Source organism: Echinococcus granulosus, assembly GCF_000524195.1.
Source record: "Echinococcus granulosus chromosome Unknown EG_S00002, whole genome shotgun sequence".
NCBI lineage: Eukaryota > Metazoa > Platyhelminthes > Cestoda > Cyclophyllidea > Taeniidae > Echinococcus > Echinococcus granulosus.
Genome location: NW_020170382.1, coordinates 845,459 through 862,714, shown reverse-complemented (window position 1 = coordinate 862,714; position 17,256 = coordinate 845,459). Strand labels below are relative to the sequence as shown.

The 17,256-nt window shown below is 43.8% G+C and overlaps 2 protein-coding genes across 2 annotated transcripts; one reads left to right on the top strand and one right to left on the bottom strand. All coding sequences in view use genetic code 11, as the record gives it.

The window, feature by feature from the left end:
- On the top strand, positions 1-5,475 carry EGR_00477 (hypothetical protein; the record flags this gene model as incomplete). The annotated part of the gene is made up of 3 exons (XM_024489726.1): positions 1-804; positions 1,260-1,520; positions 5,158-5,475. The coding sequence occupies 3 exons, from the start codon at positions 1-3 to the stop codon at positions 5,473-5,475; spliced, it is 1,383 nt and encodes a 460-aa protein (XP_024355723.1).
- Positions 5,476-10,631: 5,156 nt separating this feature from the next.
- Positions 10,632-16,332, bottom strand: EGR_00476 (Tyrosine-protein kinase ABL1; the record flags this gene model as incomplete). Its single annotated transcript, XM_024489725.1, has 5 exons — positions 10,632-10,793; positions 12,212-12,582; positions 14,809-15,030; positions 15,878-16,218; positions 16,265-16,332. 5 exons carry the CDS (start codon positions 16,330-16,332, stop codon positions 10,632-10,634), a joined length of 1,164 nt encoding a protein of 387 aa, XP_024355722.1.
- Between the last annotated feature and the right edge of the window lie 924 nt (positions 16,333-17,256).

Genomic DNA, 17,256 nt, shown 5'->3' with positions numbered 1-17,256 from the left:
ATGCGTGATACTCACTGGAACCCGCGCTTCGTGCAGTTGAGCTTGGACCTGGCCGGACGGTTGCTGAGTGTCCGAGCCTCCTGTACTAGTCACTCTGTGGACTGCTGGCCAGAGGCACAATTAACCCTCCTTACTCCTCCTGGTCAGAGTCCCACGACTACCTCCTTCCCATCTTCCTCTCCTTCTGGGCGACATCTGGCAACATTCCACCTGCTCAAACACATCCTCACCAACTCGGTGCCCCTAGAAGCTGTCTTTCAAACCACTCCTTTTACCGCGATCACCGACACACCAAATCTGGATAACTGGCCACAGGTGCAACAGTACTTCTCTAGACTGCGCTCCCTCATCTTCACTTCGCGAAGAGCTCCTCCACCACCACCCCCACCACCACCGCCTCCGTCGCTACCGCAGCCACCGCTGCCGTCCGCGGCTCTATTTAATCCCCTTACCCTGCAGCCGAGCACTACGTTACCGCTTCTCCTTCTAACTCAACCCAACCCGTGCTTCCTTCCCGCTTCGTCGACGCCCATTCTAACAGCACCAACACCACCACTGCCGTTGACAGGCAATTTACTGATGGACATTCTGGCTCTGACTTCACCCTCACCGCAGGTGCCACTCCAAATGCCAGCTTTGCCTACGCCGCTGACCTTCCCACAAGCGACACTGCAGCAGATTATGTCTCCGGTGCCACCACAACTGCTCCACACGGCGAGCGAGCAGCAGACACAGAAAAACTGCTTTAATCACCTCCAGGTGGTGTGCTTCAAAGATGAGGCGAAGACACGATTCATGTGTTCGGTGGGTTTAAGCAACTACTGCTAGGGCTTTTTATTCTCTGCACCCATTTAGCACTTGTTTTGAATGCATGTGAGTTTTTGACTTTAGAAGATTACTTTTTTCTTTTTAAATTCTTTTACCATGACGAAAGAAGATAGGTTACCCCTCGGAAAATATACTTCTGCCACAAATTTTTAAAATACTCCTGTGGATTGCAGCACTTCGAGTCATTCCTGATGTCAAAAGGAGTCATAACACTATGGTGGAATGCGTAGAATCGACCCACGTCATCAGCATGGAGAGAATACACTGAGGAAACCAAAATATCCACAGTGGCAACTCACAAAACTGAACCAATGGCAAAACACTGATATTTCGAATTGGTTACTGAGGTTCACTTAAGTTTCAAAGCTCATCTATTCTCGCACATAAAAGCTAAACAATTCTATTAATCTATTCACGATGGTTCTTTGCAGAAGTGCAGCAAGCAGTGGACCTCGATGAAGGGCGCTATCACCTTCGTGGTGATAATGTCGCATCAGACAACGCCAACAATGGAGGTGGCGGCGCCACAGGCGGCCATGGAGGGAGCGACGTGGTCGTCGCAGGGATGCGTCACCCTTCGGCCTGGCGCCAACGTTCTCCTCGAGCTCTTTCCTCAGGCCTGCGCTGAATGCGCCCTTCACGGCGAGGTCCGTCTCTCCCCTCCCAAATGGTACCCCGAGGAAGTCGACAAGGTCAGTCTCCCTCATCTCTCGCCTTCCTCTCTTCGATTGACAAAAACAGGTCAGAACAGATGAGTGCTCCCATCACTCTACTTCTCTTTTACTACGTTCTTGTCTGTACGGAAATAGTCGAGCATTTATCGGTTGAACTACGATCCTCCTTTAAGTTATTTTCGTCTCCTCTTTAGTTAAAAAAGGATCTATTAGCAGTTCATAGACTTGGTTTAATTGTGACGTTGGTGTTCTTCTGGAGATCGTCCCTATCCTAACCCATTTTCAACCTGTGGTCACGGGTCATAGTGACTAATCGGCGACCTGTCATCCAATTCCATTTATCCTCCACTGCAATTCGATAGGAAAGCTCTGTTGTTCGATGATTAACAGACAGGTACACTGTCACAGCTTATCACTTATGTATGAACCATTGTGCTTTTGTCCCTCTCTTACAGCATTACTGTCGGACAATTTTTCAGTCATCACGTATTTTGCAGATTGAAGCGGTCTTTTTCCATAGGTATCACATCCTTCTGTTTGATCAAATATTGACTTACCTTCGAGGGAATCCAAAAGGTTAGCCCTACTCCTCTTCTCCCCTCCTCGCACTGTTTGATCGATGGACATGGACATGTCCCTGTGCCTTTGTCCGGCTTGACAACCAGATTTAGCTGCATTGTAACAGTTGATCAATGGACATATCACTGTCACTTTCTTAAAATCTGCTATTCTTACTCTTCTTTCATTGCGTATGCGTTCGGATCCTTTTGTTCCTTCCTTTTTACCTGTAATGTTTGATGGACGCCCAAGGGGGTCGGTATAGCCAATTTCCTATTCTGTCCCCAATGAACCGATTAGCATAAGGTAGAAGGCCACGAATCTATACGCTGCCATCTTAAGTCGATTGTTGATCGGCGTTTATCGCACAGATCGTACCTTCGACATTGGCTTGTCTGTAGATTTCTGGAGTTCTTTCACTCCAGCAGTCGTTATCACCCCACGTAAATTCCATTTTGATTGCATCCGTACCTCTAACCATCAATGACCACGTGAGTTGTTTGTCTGACACCACTAGAGTGATTTCCCGTCATCAATTCCAAGGAAACACCTTCCAATTTGCTAACAAAATCCAAATCCCATAAATACAGCTAATCTTGATTTTGCAAAATCGCATCTATGACTCACAGACTTCAAGGTGGATTTCAAGTCTTTCTGTTTCGAGGTAATGTGAACCGGTTTCAATTCCCATTGAAATAGTACATTCAAACACATCTAAATTGACGCAATTTCCTCATTTATCCTTATAAATAGCATAATTTTAGAAGAGTAGGTGGGTTAAGGGTTCAAAAGCACGGATGAAATGCCTTTTTCCCAGCTTTAGCTTTTGAACCATTTCCAAAAACCGTTCACAGAGTTGTCTTTGGGGAACCAGATCTTGCTCACTTCTACACCCACACGACATCCACATCAGATGAGGCCCCGTCAGTTGTACTTACTTCGTCTATCACATTTTGGATAATAGGTCAAATCGGGCCACTTTATTTCTTAAAATCCTATTTGGTATTTAGGATTGAATGTGAGTCCTCCGTAGCACGAAGTTCGCCATTCACCATTAGGAAAAGAAACCCAAATTGTGGGAGGTTCGAGATTCTGCCTACCGTTATGAATAATTAAAACAAACCTCATTGTGCATATCGGTAAATAAAGGTTACAAATGAAATAACCTCTACTTCCCCAAAGTTACAGGTTTTTCATCAACATTTATAATTCTGACCTAGTGCCAGAATATTACACGAATCACTTTGCTTACTTATAATAAGTTGGCAGGCCTATCTGCAATCACCAACCAGTTTTTCCCATCAAAAACAAAATTCATTGCCCCTTGAGGATTGCTTTTAGGTTTGATGGAGGAGCTGGAAGGTAAGAACTGGAAAATGGATCCCTGAAGAGGGCGGATGTGTGTATGTGTATGTACCGACAAGATTGAAATGCCTCTTCAAAAATTGCGACTCCACGTTTCAAGATGCTCCACTAATTCTACTTCATGGTGGATCTTGGCTTTTGTTTTTTTCTAGAGCCACCTTAGGTGTGGCTGTGCCAGCCTAACCCTTACCCGCAACGCATATTTATCACTTGAGTGGATGCTTGCCGCATGAAAGTTGTCTGTTTTCTTTCCTTTTTATTCATAACACCTGAAATAGATGTTGAGATTTACTGTTATTATGCCTTAAGTAACTTGGTTTTCCCAATGTAAAACTTTTAAACATAGTTTAAGACATGATGTTTTTAAGGCGAGTTACAACAACATGACCTGATATGGTTCAGTATAAAATAATTTGGCAAGTATTTCGTGCAAAAGCATCCTACTGGACTCTACTTGTAAATCACTGGGACAGAATAATCTTCTCTTATTTCGAAAAATAACCTGAAAAATTCAAGGCTCGACGTCGAATCCGGATTTGTGCGCATGGTTTCCCCGAAGTTGAAGGTCTCGATCTATCAAAAATCCTTTGTGTGATCATTTAGGTGATTAATAACCACTTTTGGTATATGACAGTATTATGGCATTTGCAAGTGCCTGCTTCATTTGTCATTTCCAAATATATGTAAACTAACATTTTCCCTGAATTTTTACATCCAAATATACACACGAATCACAAATTGGTACTTGGAACAGTTTATCAAAAGCAACACTTCTCACGCCTGTTCGTACAAATGGGATTTAAATCTTGATATATGTTACATTCTCAGAGAATAAGGCTGACATAAGATCAATCATTCGTGCTGGGAATGGGTTATAAAACTATCCCTTGGCAGCATTCCGCACGAGTGGTTCGCCGATCCCACACAAAGCCCTGTTTTATAACGCCTAGGTAACGAATTTGAGCTAAGCAGCGTAAATGTATCCCGCCTTCATTGGTCCTGCGCTCTTTAAGCATGGCCTCTGGATTCAAAATAAAGACTTGTTTTGAGATTAGAAAGCTATATTAAGAAAATAGTAAAACGTGCCCAAAATGTGCCGAAGCAGTGCATCAAACTATTCCCAAATACTGCTGGGGTTCATAGTAAGTAGCACACTGAAATCCTAGCAAACGCTTTAAATGTTATTACCAACAAAAGCTTCCCTCCAAAATGGAGTCAATGCTGATGAAGAGCATACTACTGTTTTATCTTAGGTAGACTATATGTGAATTCTCCACCTACACTCGAAGGGGAAATAACGATCTGTTTAACCACCTAAAATACAGGGTTAGGGCTTAAAACGCTTATCCGAAAATGTTAACATGAAAAACCCATCTAAAATCGGCGTATGTAAAGTTGTTGATCTGCTCATTCATAAAAATGGCGAATGGTACACTTTGACACTTTTATTGCATGACCCACTCAAATACATGCCGAGGGAAAGTGGTCTTCAAGGCTAAAAGAAAACCCACCTGCCCAGACGCAAACCTACATCATAATTCGGCCATACTGAGATTCCCTACATAAAAGTTTTCATTTTCAAACTGGAGATGCTTCACGCATTTTTAATGTTTGGTCTCGGATCGGATCATTAATGTTGGCTGCTCCGGAAAATCCGGACGCTTTCACAAGTGTGAATCCCTCCTATGAAAAAGCACCTAACCTCGATATCTTCTCCCTTCTCCACATAAAGGTGCTTCGCAACCTTTTTGTCAACATTCACCGCACATTTTACAAAAATGTCATCTTCTGGGAGCAGCAATTTGACAGACGACGTCGTCCAGGCCATCCCACCGGCCGGCATGACAACACCAAGTGTCTCGCCTGTCTCAACGGCATGTGCGTCAGTGCCATTAGTCAGCCGCCCAGCCAATCACAGGTCTTGAACGGAGAATCGGCTAGTCAGAGCAACCAATCAGAGTGCTCGCCGGCCTGCAAGCGACGATTAATTCCCCCGACGAAAAACAATTTGAAACGCCTTGAAAACGTCTCAAGCAGCACCACCTTTTGAAACAAGTTACCTTCTCCTGTGCCTTAATGGTTTTGGATTCGTTGATAATACTGACGTTTGATTAAATTTACCTTCGTGTGTGAGAATTTCCGTACAAGTGGTAGTAAAAGTAAAAGGTGATGTTTTCAAACCGAAATTTAGATTAAGCATTAATTTGACAAAAAAACAAACTGGAACGCGTTTTTGAAGGGAACCAGTAGCATGATCTAAAACTAGTAAAAGGTAAGGGGCTGCAAATGATAATTTAAAACCTATGGAACTGGGTAATATTCTGGTCAGTCGAAAGATCAGGATTTTCCGCCATTAAAATAACAAACTGATCCAATCACGCACAAGATTACGAAACAGGGGAGGGGTGAGTTTTAGTTGCTAGATTTACCAACTTATGTACTATAAAACGTCATAAAACGTAGTGAAGGCATTGCCACCCACCATAAAAGTACACATATAAAGTACAAAAGACAAATAAAACCCGAAAATCTCTGTATTGGGAGTGCACACAACCCTGGTAAAAACGTTCGTACCCAGATTTCTGAAGGTTTAAATCTCATGGCTAATTGCACAACCAGCCTAAAAACCGTCTCTCACTAATCTCCTCCTGATGGGCTGAGACGGAATTCAGATACACCTTGGGTGTGATACCACTCACTTCGAGGTCAAAGCCAATCCACCACTATGCGTACGCGTGACTAAACCAACCCAATGGCTCAGAGTCGGCCCTCGGCATCCCCCGTTGGCCAGCCGCCCTACCTCTGTGTTGACTCACCCACATCAGTCGATAAAGACAGTTGACCCCAAGTCCATCGCTTATCTGGTCAGTCAGCACGATAGGACCCCGCCAATTCGTACACATGAACGGTTGTTCATAAAACGTGGAGACTGGTTTATAACACTCCCCCACCCTCACTGTTGCCTAGGTCGATTGTCCCTTTACTACGGTTCCTAAAAAAACAAGTGAGAAAAAAAATAATAAAACACCCCGAAATTCGAAATCACATTGGTTTGAGGTAATAGCAGAGCTGCGAGTACCTTTCGAGGATTTTCAGGAAGCAAAAAAGGGGACGTTCCTATGCAGCGTTTGCATTCTCGTGGGAAAAAGAAGCAGAAGAGGGACGAAAGAGGAGGAGACAAGATTGCACCAGAGCAGTTTGACTTCCTTACTTATATTGAAGAACGCGAAAGAGATTTGAGAGGACAAAAAGAAGTATGTACACAGTATATACAGATGGATTCAGACCACTCCTTCTTCATGAGATGACACCCGTGCTGACAAAGGCATTGCGGGTTGGGGGAGCTGTAGATTCTTCCACAGTGTCGCTTGAAGGAACCGCAGGTGTCAGACGCAGTAGGGACTGGTGAATAGCCTCTACGGTTGTGTAGACGGCCTGAAATGTCTTTCGGCGACCTCCCAGCTCCGCGCCAACCGCTGCTTTCGCACCAACACCACATATACTACGCAGGGTATCTGCCGCAGCCTGTAGTCGAGCGCACTCATCCCTGAATCGAAACTTCGCGTGGGCTGAACAGTCCATTTCATCTACATACCCCAAGCAGGCCTGTTTCAGCCCCTCAATTCGATCCACCAATGTGCTATTGTGCTCATTCGGAAGATTTACTTTCGCCAGATTCAGATCAGCGCAGAGATCCGTCACCTGCTGCAGCAGATGCTCGTAGGAGGAAGGACTTCCCGACGATGGTGGGGGCATCACGGTGGAACTGCTTGTGTACGTCACCGACTGCGACATGATGGCTGGAAGAGCTCCTTCCCGTTCTTCTCCACCCTCTTCCTCCTCCTCCACCACTTCTGGAAAGGCCTCCACGTTTGATGATTGCTGCTGTTGTTTGAGGGCGGAAGAGGAAGAACAGGAGTTGGACGTGGGTGTCCAGCTCATCCGCTTACCTGCAGGCGGCTCGGCATTCTTGAGACGTCGCTGAACCACCAGCTCCTTCCATGCGGGCACGGAGGGTGCGGATTGGGTCTCTATGGCTGTGATGGTGGCAGGAGTGGTGGTAGTGGTTGCCTTAAGCTTCGACTTGGAGGCTTGGATCATCTCCGCGGTGACAGTGGCGGCACCGGGTGGGGCGGGCGAACGAGTGGGACTGTCAGTGGACCTCGAATTGTCCAGTTGGCGCTTCAGGCGGGAGGAAAGTTCACTGTGGAAATCGAGACTGTTGGTACTGCCACTACTTGCCGTTGCCAGACCATTGGATGGAGATTGAGTGGTGGAGGGCAGGCCCATCTTGGGACTCGATTTAGGGACACCTTCAGTCACCTCCGAATCCTGACTTCGTGTTGACTCTGTACGCTGCGGTGGCACGGGAATCGGTGTGCGGCGAGGAACTGTTGACAAGGAGGGTGAGGCAAAGGTGGCTTTCCAGTGTAAAAAGGACAATAAAAAGTGACCAAACCCGCTTCGATTACTCCAGAAAAAAACCGCCCACAGTACACAAGCAGTATTAAACTTAATGAGTAACCCGAATAAGGGGAGTTTGCCCAAACTATAAAGTTACATAATCAATTTGAAGGTCTACCAAAACTGATTTGCTGCTTTAAACGCATTATTTTCCAAGGCTAGGATATTTTCCCAAAGAAACCCGGTAAACACCTAAGTTAAAACAACAGTAGTCCTTATTTTTCTAATAAAAGAAATGATACGAGATTCTCATTCCGTCTGTAGGCTTACAGCAGGGTTACTTTCCGGCTCGAAAACATTACTAAAGCCTTTGAGGAGTGTTTCAAACACTAGCTGTGCCGACCTCAGTTTCCCAGGTACAAATGATACGAATGTTTCCAAAAGCAGTCACTTTCTCCTGATAAGAATATCGATGATGGAATGAACTCTGACTTAGTCCACGTCAGTAATGGATGCAACGTGAATTTTAGCAACAAGACTAATGGAGGAACTTAGTTGTGAGCAACAACAACAAAATGAAAATATCTCAATCTTGGTGGGATGTAGCGGATATCCGATTTGCTCATAAACGACTACCTTTACTAATACCCGAGCAAGTTCAATCCCTTTTAAAGTGGCCTTCACATCAATGACATCGAAATTGTTAGCCTCCTAGCTTCTTCCCTATGCGTAAAATAAAGCTACTTCTGGGCTCGTGTGGATGAAAATGACTTATGGAGAAACTACCGACCTACGGTAAAATATGAGTTGCTCTTAGGCCTACCCTGCCGAGGTTTCTCTATGGAATGCCTGGGTTTCTGATCACGTCCGATGACCAATGATGATAGCAGCGGTGGCGACACAGGGTCTTGCCTCTCAATCCTTCCATCTATTGAATAACCTACGTCTGGACTTGAACGCCACACGACGTTTTCTGAAGTAACTAGGCTACTTCTGCACCACATTTCAGGCATCCACGCTGGATGTCTGCAGCTCTGACCACGCCCAAAAAGATCAATTAGGTGGCAAAAAGCGACTCACCTGAAGCTGTCACTGAGACCGCCGTATCGCTGTTGAGAGGAGGACTACTCTGAGATCGTGATGAGGGCCAATTGACACCACAGAGCACGGCGTTGGGTGGCGATGGCAAGCGCTCCTCTCCGGGCCGTGAGAAGGTCTGGCGATCATCGGTCGAGACCTGAAAAGGGGGAAGAAACGAGGTCTGATAATGCCCATCCAAAGTTCGATGACAGTCGCCATCACGTTCCAACTACACCCACAGTAGTTGTTACAGATAATGTCACAATTTCAAACTAAGACTTATTTTTAAAAATTTGACCTGCTATCATGTTGCATCAAAAATCAAAGAGCATAATTCGAACGGTTTAAACAAAATAGAGGAATGAGTTAACTCGGTAAAATATCATAACCTATGAGGAGGAAGAAAACGAAGGAGGCACTTCATCGAATAACTATCAGCATTAGGTGGTGGAATTTCGTTTCAAGATCAGCAAAATCACAAAATAGCACTTCGTCTTTAAATAAACTAAGCACCTTCGTCGTTTAAAACAAACGGTGCACAAATCACTCTACTACAAGGCACAAGTCGACAATGTAACTTGTAGTTATTAAGAACAAATTAAAACATCATTCAAAAGTAAAAAGAAGTGAAAATTTAAGTAGGGAAAGGGAACATGTCGAGTCCCCAATACGATGAGAGGCACGTTTCTTTGAGTAAGTAAGGATTAGAAAGCTCGATTAATGATACTTAGAGGAGGATTCAGGTTGATTTAAGCATCAGTTACTAACAAAGGCAATTGACTCCAAATTATCACATAATTTGGGTTAAAAAATAAGAAAACATCAGACTAAATAAGGGGAAATGAGTGGTCTCTTAACACTTCGAAGTGGTATGCGGAAACAAATGCCTTGAATAACTGCGAAATCGCATAACAATTTGGAACCGGTGAATCACTCAGCGCTAAAGTGACATTTACTGACCGGCCTTGAATATTCCCGAATTGCATTTCGCTTACGAGTTTTCATACATACGTGAAACGCCACGGAAGAATGGATTAAATCACTAAGAAAATTCAACATCAAGTTGGTGGGCTTTTGGCTATTAGTGACAACATAAGTGTTTGAATGAATTATTAATTAGAGAAGGAAGTACGCAGTGACATGAACCAGGACAACACACACAGTTATGAGAAAAATAGAGCTACGAAACCATGACAAAACAGCCACTGAAATAAAGCGACAGTCCTTCCATATTCGTGAAAAGAGAGCACGAAAATTGAGGTTCCAATCGCTAACATGTGGAGAGTCAAAAATTAACTGAAAGGAATACAAACATCCAAAGGATGAATAACCCCTGGAGGTATTTTTTATAATTCTCTACAAAACTTGCTCTTAATACCACCGAAAGCAAGTGACCTCCGACTTACATCAATAATGAAGTGTAATGCTTTGGTTATTTGTTTAACTCGTTTATTCGGTTTCGAGGACACTTAAGCCGCTGCTCCTGACCATGCCAGTAGACCTCCAGCCCTTATGTACGGCAGCAATACATGTTCTGCCCCATTAGTGGCTTCTTTCGTCTTCAAGGAAGTCTTAAAGCGCTGTATTAGTGGCAGTGGAAAAGTGATCAGACCCTAAAAGCCAAATACCCTAATTTCTATTGCTGAATGCTAAACCCTAGCACGGCAGAAGAAAGGCATAGGCTGCGGATGGGAGAATCTGTCACGATCCCAAACAGAAAGGTTAAACATGGCGTCTATCTTCAGCATCTACTCCAGCCCTATGTCCTGCAGGAAAGCTATTAAAAGCTGGGATGACACTAGACGTGGCCGTGAACCAACTGGAAAACTTCGTTGCGGAGCTGCCTGCCGTACGTGATACCTCCTCTACCTCCCTACTACCTGGCTAGAATGTAGATAGATGTGTCTAGGCAACACTGAAGTGAGAATAAAGTGAAAAAGAAGCATAGACGCGAAACCTTATTTCCACAGAATTTAGACCTCGTTTTTTAGTATATGACTCAACTTTTAGACCGGTGTTTTACGACTAGCGATGGACACAGGAGATGACCTGCGCATCTCCTCTTCATCCCAACACAGTTCCCAAACAGGACAAAACTGCAGATTTAGTGGAACTGCCAAGAGAGATCAATGACGCTGCGATCAAATGTCTTGTCAGTTGAAGGCAACTTTGATGACTGTCGTGGTTGGTTAGTGGGCGATTTTCTTACAGCACCGGCTACGTTGTGATGGCCGAAGGGAGAGGTAAATCAAGGGCTCAAAAGAGAAGAGGAGGGATGTGTAACGCTTTGGTAATTAGTTTAACTCTTCATTTTTGTTTCACGGGCACTTGGGGTTCCGCCTTTGTGCATCCGCTGGGCGGTATAGCCCACAGACCATTTCGGTAGCCCCTCAGCCCAACCGTACATCGGGAATAGGTATTCTGCAAGGGAATCGCTTTCTTCCGTCTTCAGAGAAGTCTCTGGGCGCTACAGAAGCGACTCCTAAAAAACTACCAGTTACAAATGCCCACATGAAGATTTTTGAAATCTTTTAAGGAGACACTCACCGAAGATGCGATAAAAAGATATCTTTGATAAGCCTTTGAAATATTTGGCAATCATTATGATAAAAACCAAACATAATTCAGTGTTTAATTAAATACCATCCTAAATTCGATTTGTTAATATTAGACAGCAAAAAAACATCCGATTTTGTCTAAGAAAGCTGTTGATTACCCAAAACTGCACTGACATGGGTAATGGAGACTATCTGAACTACGTAACTGTGACAAAAAACCACATTCAAAGTCGCCAGCAATTGACATTACACGAAGGCACCAGCAAAATCAAAGCAAATGCCATTAAAATTTAGTGGAATGCAAAAGAATGATGTTTGAATTGCCAATTCCCAATAGACCTGAATCAATTTGCAAGGGCTATTACAAGTACCAAGGTCTTCGCCCGATAAAAGAACAACTAGAAATCTTAACAAAATAATGATTCGATAAATCCAAAATATTCTTCAAGAAGACGATGCTAAAATCTGGAGAAATGCGTAGAACAGTGGAACTACGTTAGGAACTGATAGAAACAAATTATAATGTTGGAATTTAAGCTAGAACAGATTACCATCTCAGAAGAAGGATCGTTGTTAAAAAGCGATCAGCAATGCCGATTAAGAATATTTTGGAAGACATTTCGTTGGTTTTGCCTTGTGATAGCAAAAAAGATAAGATTTAACCTCTTATTTACTTCCACAAAGGTAAATTAAAATGCTAATAAGGTAGAAATGAAAGGGTTTAGATTGAGGGGCAGAACAAACCTGGAGTGATACAGTGACTTTTTCACAGGGCTCATCAGGTCGTAACGTAGTCGTGCGCAACGGCGGTGCCGGGGGAGCAGCCTTTCTGCGGCCTAAAGAACCTGCACCACCAATCTCTGCTCCCACTACTGCAAAGTCCGCGTTGGCGTGCAGAGGAGGAGGTGGAAGCAATGAAGACGGGAAGACCTCGGAGAACCGGTTGCCTGGGACCATACAGCCCTGCTGACGACAGGGATAGGCGGAGAACTGTTGCTGTTGTTGGTGGAGGGCACTACCACTGCCACCACCACTATCAACTAGTCGTGAGACCGCATCCTGGACTGTGAAGGACTCTGCATGACCATGCCTGCCCATCTCGGCGGTTGGGGATACTGAAACGAGGAGGAGTTTGTGAATGTGGCCTCCAAATTAGGGTGGGCGTGAGGAATTCAAACGTATAACAACCATATGCAGTGCAAGGTGGAATCTTAAACTTTATTCGACCAAGTGCTAATGTAGCTCGTCGGCAGAGCGCTATCATCCAACGAACTTTCTGGCTAACTCTGTTTTTTCCTACTAAGGAGTTTGTTCAACGAACCTTCCTAACCCGACTACAGATTTGCGCCCGCCAAACTAAGAAGGCATAAGGGCGTTGGAATAATAAGAAGTGAAACTAGCGGCCTAAATAGTTTTTAAACCAATTATGCAGAGGAAAAATATGCATAATAATAATTCCGATTGAAGGCAGACGCTTGTCAAAGAAACAGTCACAACAGCTTCTCATAAATTTAAGAAATAGTAAAGTATCTGTAGTAATTGAGGACGTAGTCACAACTAGGACAAGATAGATCGCAGAATAGTGCCCACATAAATAAAGAGACAGAACCGTAAATCAATCTCGAGTTCCCGCCCAGTTACGATGTGAATTCTGCCGGAATGTCACTTCCTCACTACACCAAGAGTGGCTTCCCCTGTAATTATGTCAGTACATGAGGCTGAGATGAAAAGATTGCTACAAAGCGAAGGCTAAAATAGGCAAAGAAATAAATACACCTACGCGCAAATAATGTGGACACCCAACCATCGCTCCAATTCATTCTAAAGGATTTTCCCCGAATAATCCAGAGAAACACATCGTTCGTGGTTATGGGTCTGGCCTGACCTCCAGTGCATAATGCGGCACTATTTACCACTGAACTTGTGATCTGAAGGAAAAGGTTCCCAGATGAAAGTGGTCACAACAGAAAGTCGTTAAAGATAAGTTAAACAAACCAAAAAGGCATCGTGATAGAAGAGATGCGGTAAAATCCCCAAGTAACAGTTGAGCTCATGGTTTAAATAGGTGCAAATTACTGTAATTAAGCGGTGAAAGTAATGACCAGATATGGAAGAAGCTTGGCCAGGCGTCTATTATAGCATGTTCTGGAATCCGGTTTTCTTTTGCGTAAAAGATATTCATAAGTTTGCTAAGATAAAAGATCGACAGAAAATGAGCGAGTTCAAATACACTTTGTTTTATAAGTTGTGAAAGTCACTCTTAGAGGCAACTGCTTCATGCGAAGAGGCAGCGAAGTCTGGAGGGTGGCTGAATAGGGGATAATAACATCGTCAAAGATTTTTTTCACAGCTTACAATGAAGTAGTCTGGTAAATAGGATGGAGATTTTCAAGTTCAGATCCCGTGCAAGCAACACGTAATGGATCTTTTCTTAGCCCTGACGCCATTGATCGGTTTTCGTAACCATTTACTAACAAGCACTTTCAATATTAACCTCGAACTTACAGCTGGAAACCTCCAATTGAAGTAGATTTATCGCCTACCAGACAAAATTTTGGTAAATACCCCGTTTCGGCATCTCATTCACCTTGCCCAAACGCAGTGTAAAACACTTTTGACAGTTACAAAGAATACAATATTCATCACAGCAATGGAGCAAAACACATTGATATGACTCGCCGTACGCTATAGCAATAAAGAAGGGCAGGCTCCTAAGCGACCTATCTTCGGAAACCCGTCTGCTCAATTAGCGCGACACGAGTGTCCAAATACTCACTTTCTCGACTTTGCCCGTCGGCTTTAGAGGGTCAAATACTACTTCCAATACCTATGCAAATCAAAGTCTGGTCATAAGCCTCTACAACAACTTTGAAGTTGAGCTAGTTATGTAATACAGACTTGATTGCCAAATGGAAGAAAGTCTAGAGTCTTAAGTATGATCCAATAGCTAGATTAAAAAAATCCAACTGAAGTACACTGCTGGATACGTGTCGATGAGGAGGATAAATACATTCGAACAGTACCACTAAATGTATTTAAAAAGTCCTTTCTACTACTTAAAGCTAGTTACAGGCAAGCTCGGAGAGTGCTGAGAAGACACATGTACCAGGAATAGACTTTCATCCAAGACGGAACTCAGACACCACCCAATCTCAGATCAATTCATTCAGACAAGATTTGAAGAAAAGGTTGAAGAATCCACAAGTCTTTAGGTTTAAATTCAGTCATCAAGAGAGAAGATGGATGAGAACCTAGGATTGCTTCTATCTATGCAATTGTAGCTGCCGGTTAGTTCAGGTTTAACCCCTCATGATGGATAAAAGTGAGGAGTGACGACTCACGATTGCTCTCGTCTATACGATCGCAGCTGCTGCTTCGTCGTGGGGCGAAGGCAGCGACAGTTGTAGGAGGCGGAGGAGGCAGTGGAGGAGGCGGCATCCTAATGCGATGGCGTTGAAGCTCGTGTTCCACAGCCTCGCTGATGTCTGAGGAGGTGCGGATGGTTTCAAGACGCGTGTACACCTCCTTGAAGCTCGGTCTGTCCTCCGAGTTCCAACTCCAACCTGTTTAAAGGGAAGGAAGAAAAACGAAAAAAATTACAGATATTTTTGACTAAATTTTGACAATATTTAGTGGATGCAAGTTATGGTATCCGCCCAAGGTACTTACTTACGAAAGTAGTGATTTGAAAGGTAGGAAAGGAACGACCGGACGGCTGTTTACAACCGTGCCGTGACACTATCTTGTAAGATTCCGCAATGGGGTGACCATCTATAATTTTTATAGCCCAAATTCCACAAATGGCACACGGACGTGGGAGTGTGAACTTGCGCAAATGTATACACGGCATATTGTAGTCACCGAGGTGGCCAGTAAAATAGTTTTTGCCCATAGCGGTGTGAATCACTGTCTCATCACCTTGCGCCGGCCGTGAAAAGCGAAATTCACAAATAATGTGCATGAAGAAATGCAAGCAAAGGAGCAAAAATGCAAGATTGTATTTCGCACTGCTTCGAACCCTGACATTAGAAAAATACCCTCCGTTCAAAGTTCCCGTAAATTCACTCAAAAAAAAAGGAATTGGCTTGTCAAAGACAGCAACAAGCAGAGGTACCCACTAGACGGTAGAAGAGAAAAACCTACATATAGCTGGTGGTAGATATCAGCAATCGGTTCAAACTCCTTCACCGAAATAGTGAAGGATAGGTAACTTCGTAATTCTAACCACAATTTCAGACTAAAAAATCCCATTTTCAGTAAAATGCTTCTAGAGAAATGGTTAACAAATTTTTCCAACCGTTAAAGCAAAGTTCAACCTTATTGACAACGATTTCAGTCCAAAACGAAGACGCATGAAAAGCGCCAATCTGACACCAAAACTGTTCAAACCATGTGACTGCGCGAACTTACAATCAAGCATGAGTTGGTAGACAGCATCAGGACAGCCTTGAGGTGCTTCCATGCGAGTGCCCCTTTCGAGGAGAACATAGACATCCTGCAACTCCACACCGGGATACGGCGCGGCCCCGTAGGTCGCGATCTCCCACAGCAGCACGCCGAACGCCCAGACGTCAGACTTGATGGAGAAGCAGTTGTAGACAAGGCCCTCGGGTGCTGTCCATTTGATAGGAAACTTGGCGCCTTCCCGTGCCCGGTACGTCACGTCACGCTCCATGTAGCGCGCTAGCCCAAAGTCGGCGACCTTTACGGTCATCGCCTCGCCAACTAGGCAGTTGCGTGCCGCCAAGTCCCTGTAACAAAAAAACAGCGGCAGAGGTAGGATGGTATTTCATTTACCTGCTCGACTCTTCCTCACGCTTGTGATAGTGCTGCAGACCATTTGTTTTAACTGTACATTGAATCATGCATGGCCCTAAAACCCCGTAAAATTTGTTCGCAGTCTCGGTAACATGACGTCCATTCTGTCGCTTTCGTTAACAACTCACCAATCTCCCGTACACTTATAGGCAGAATTATAACGCTTATTGGCAACGATAACAGTGAATGGATGCAAAGCATTAGGTATCATAAAGATTACTGGTGACCCAATCCATCTCGATTTAGTATGGCGTAATTTATAAGGGTAATGTATTCAAATCGGCTCTGGCGAATGAGGAGAAACAAGTTGAGAACCAACGAAGATTGTCTGGCGGATGGAGAAGTTTAGGAGGAACGGTAGTGGAGGTTAACTACCAACATCGACAAGAGCAACCACAAGCAAATATGTTTTGTTGAGGATGCAACGGAAAAAGCAACCAGACTTTAAAGTCTTCTGTGGAACGATTTTCACGACGGTGTTATAAGGCTCTACTCATGCGATCCAGACCAGCACCTCCCCAACTCTTATGAATCGTAGTGGTAAAGTCAATTTTAAAATTCCATGATAGTTTGATCCCCATTCGATGGTAGCGTTAGCGATTCCATCGCGAAAGAATGAAGATCTCAACTCCACTTCACAAAAGCCTGGATAAATCTACAGGGACCATGTCACCCTTTTGACGAATACCTCTACATAGTGGTCAATAAGTAAGCTGGTCTAGATGCTAACGAATCAAAAATGGCCATAAAAGAACGGCTTTCAGCAAGAATTGGTAGTGCAAATGCATAATTAACCAAAGAAACACAAATGAGGAGTTAATAATAGTTAAAGTAGGCTGAATTAGAGCCTGATTCTAAAATCTGCTAAAGGCTTTGACATTTCCACCTTTCATCAGTTAAACTGAAAAAAAATATTAATTAACAGATCCGGCTTTACTAAAAATTTGCACTTAAGGAAGTATTTATATATT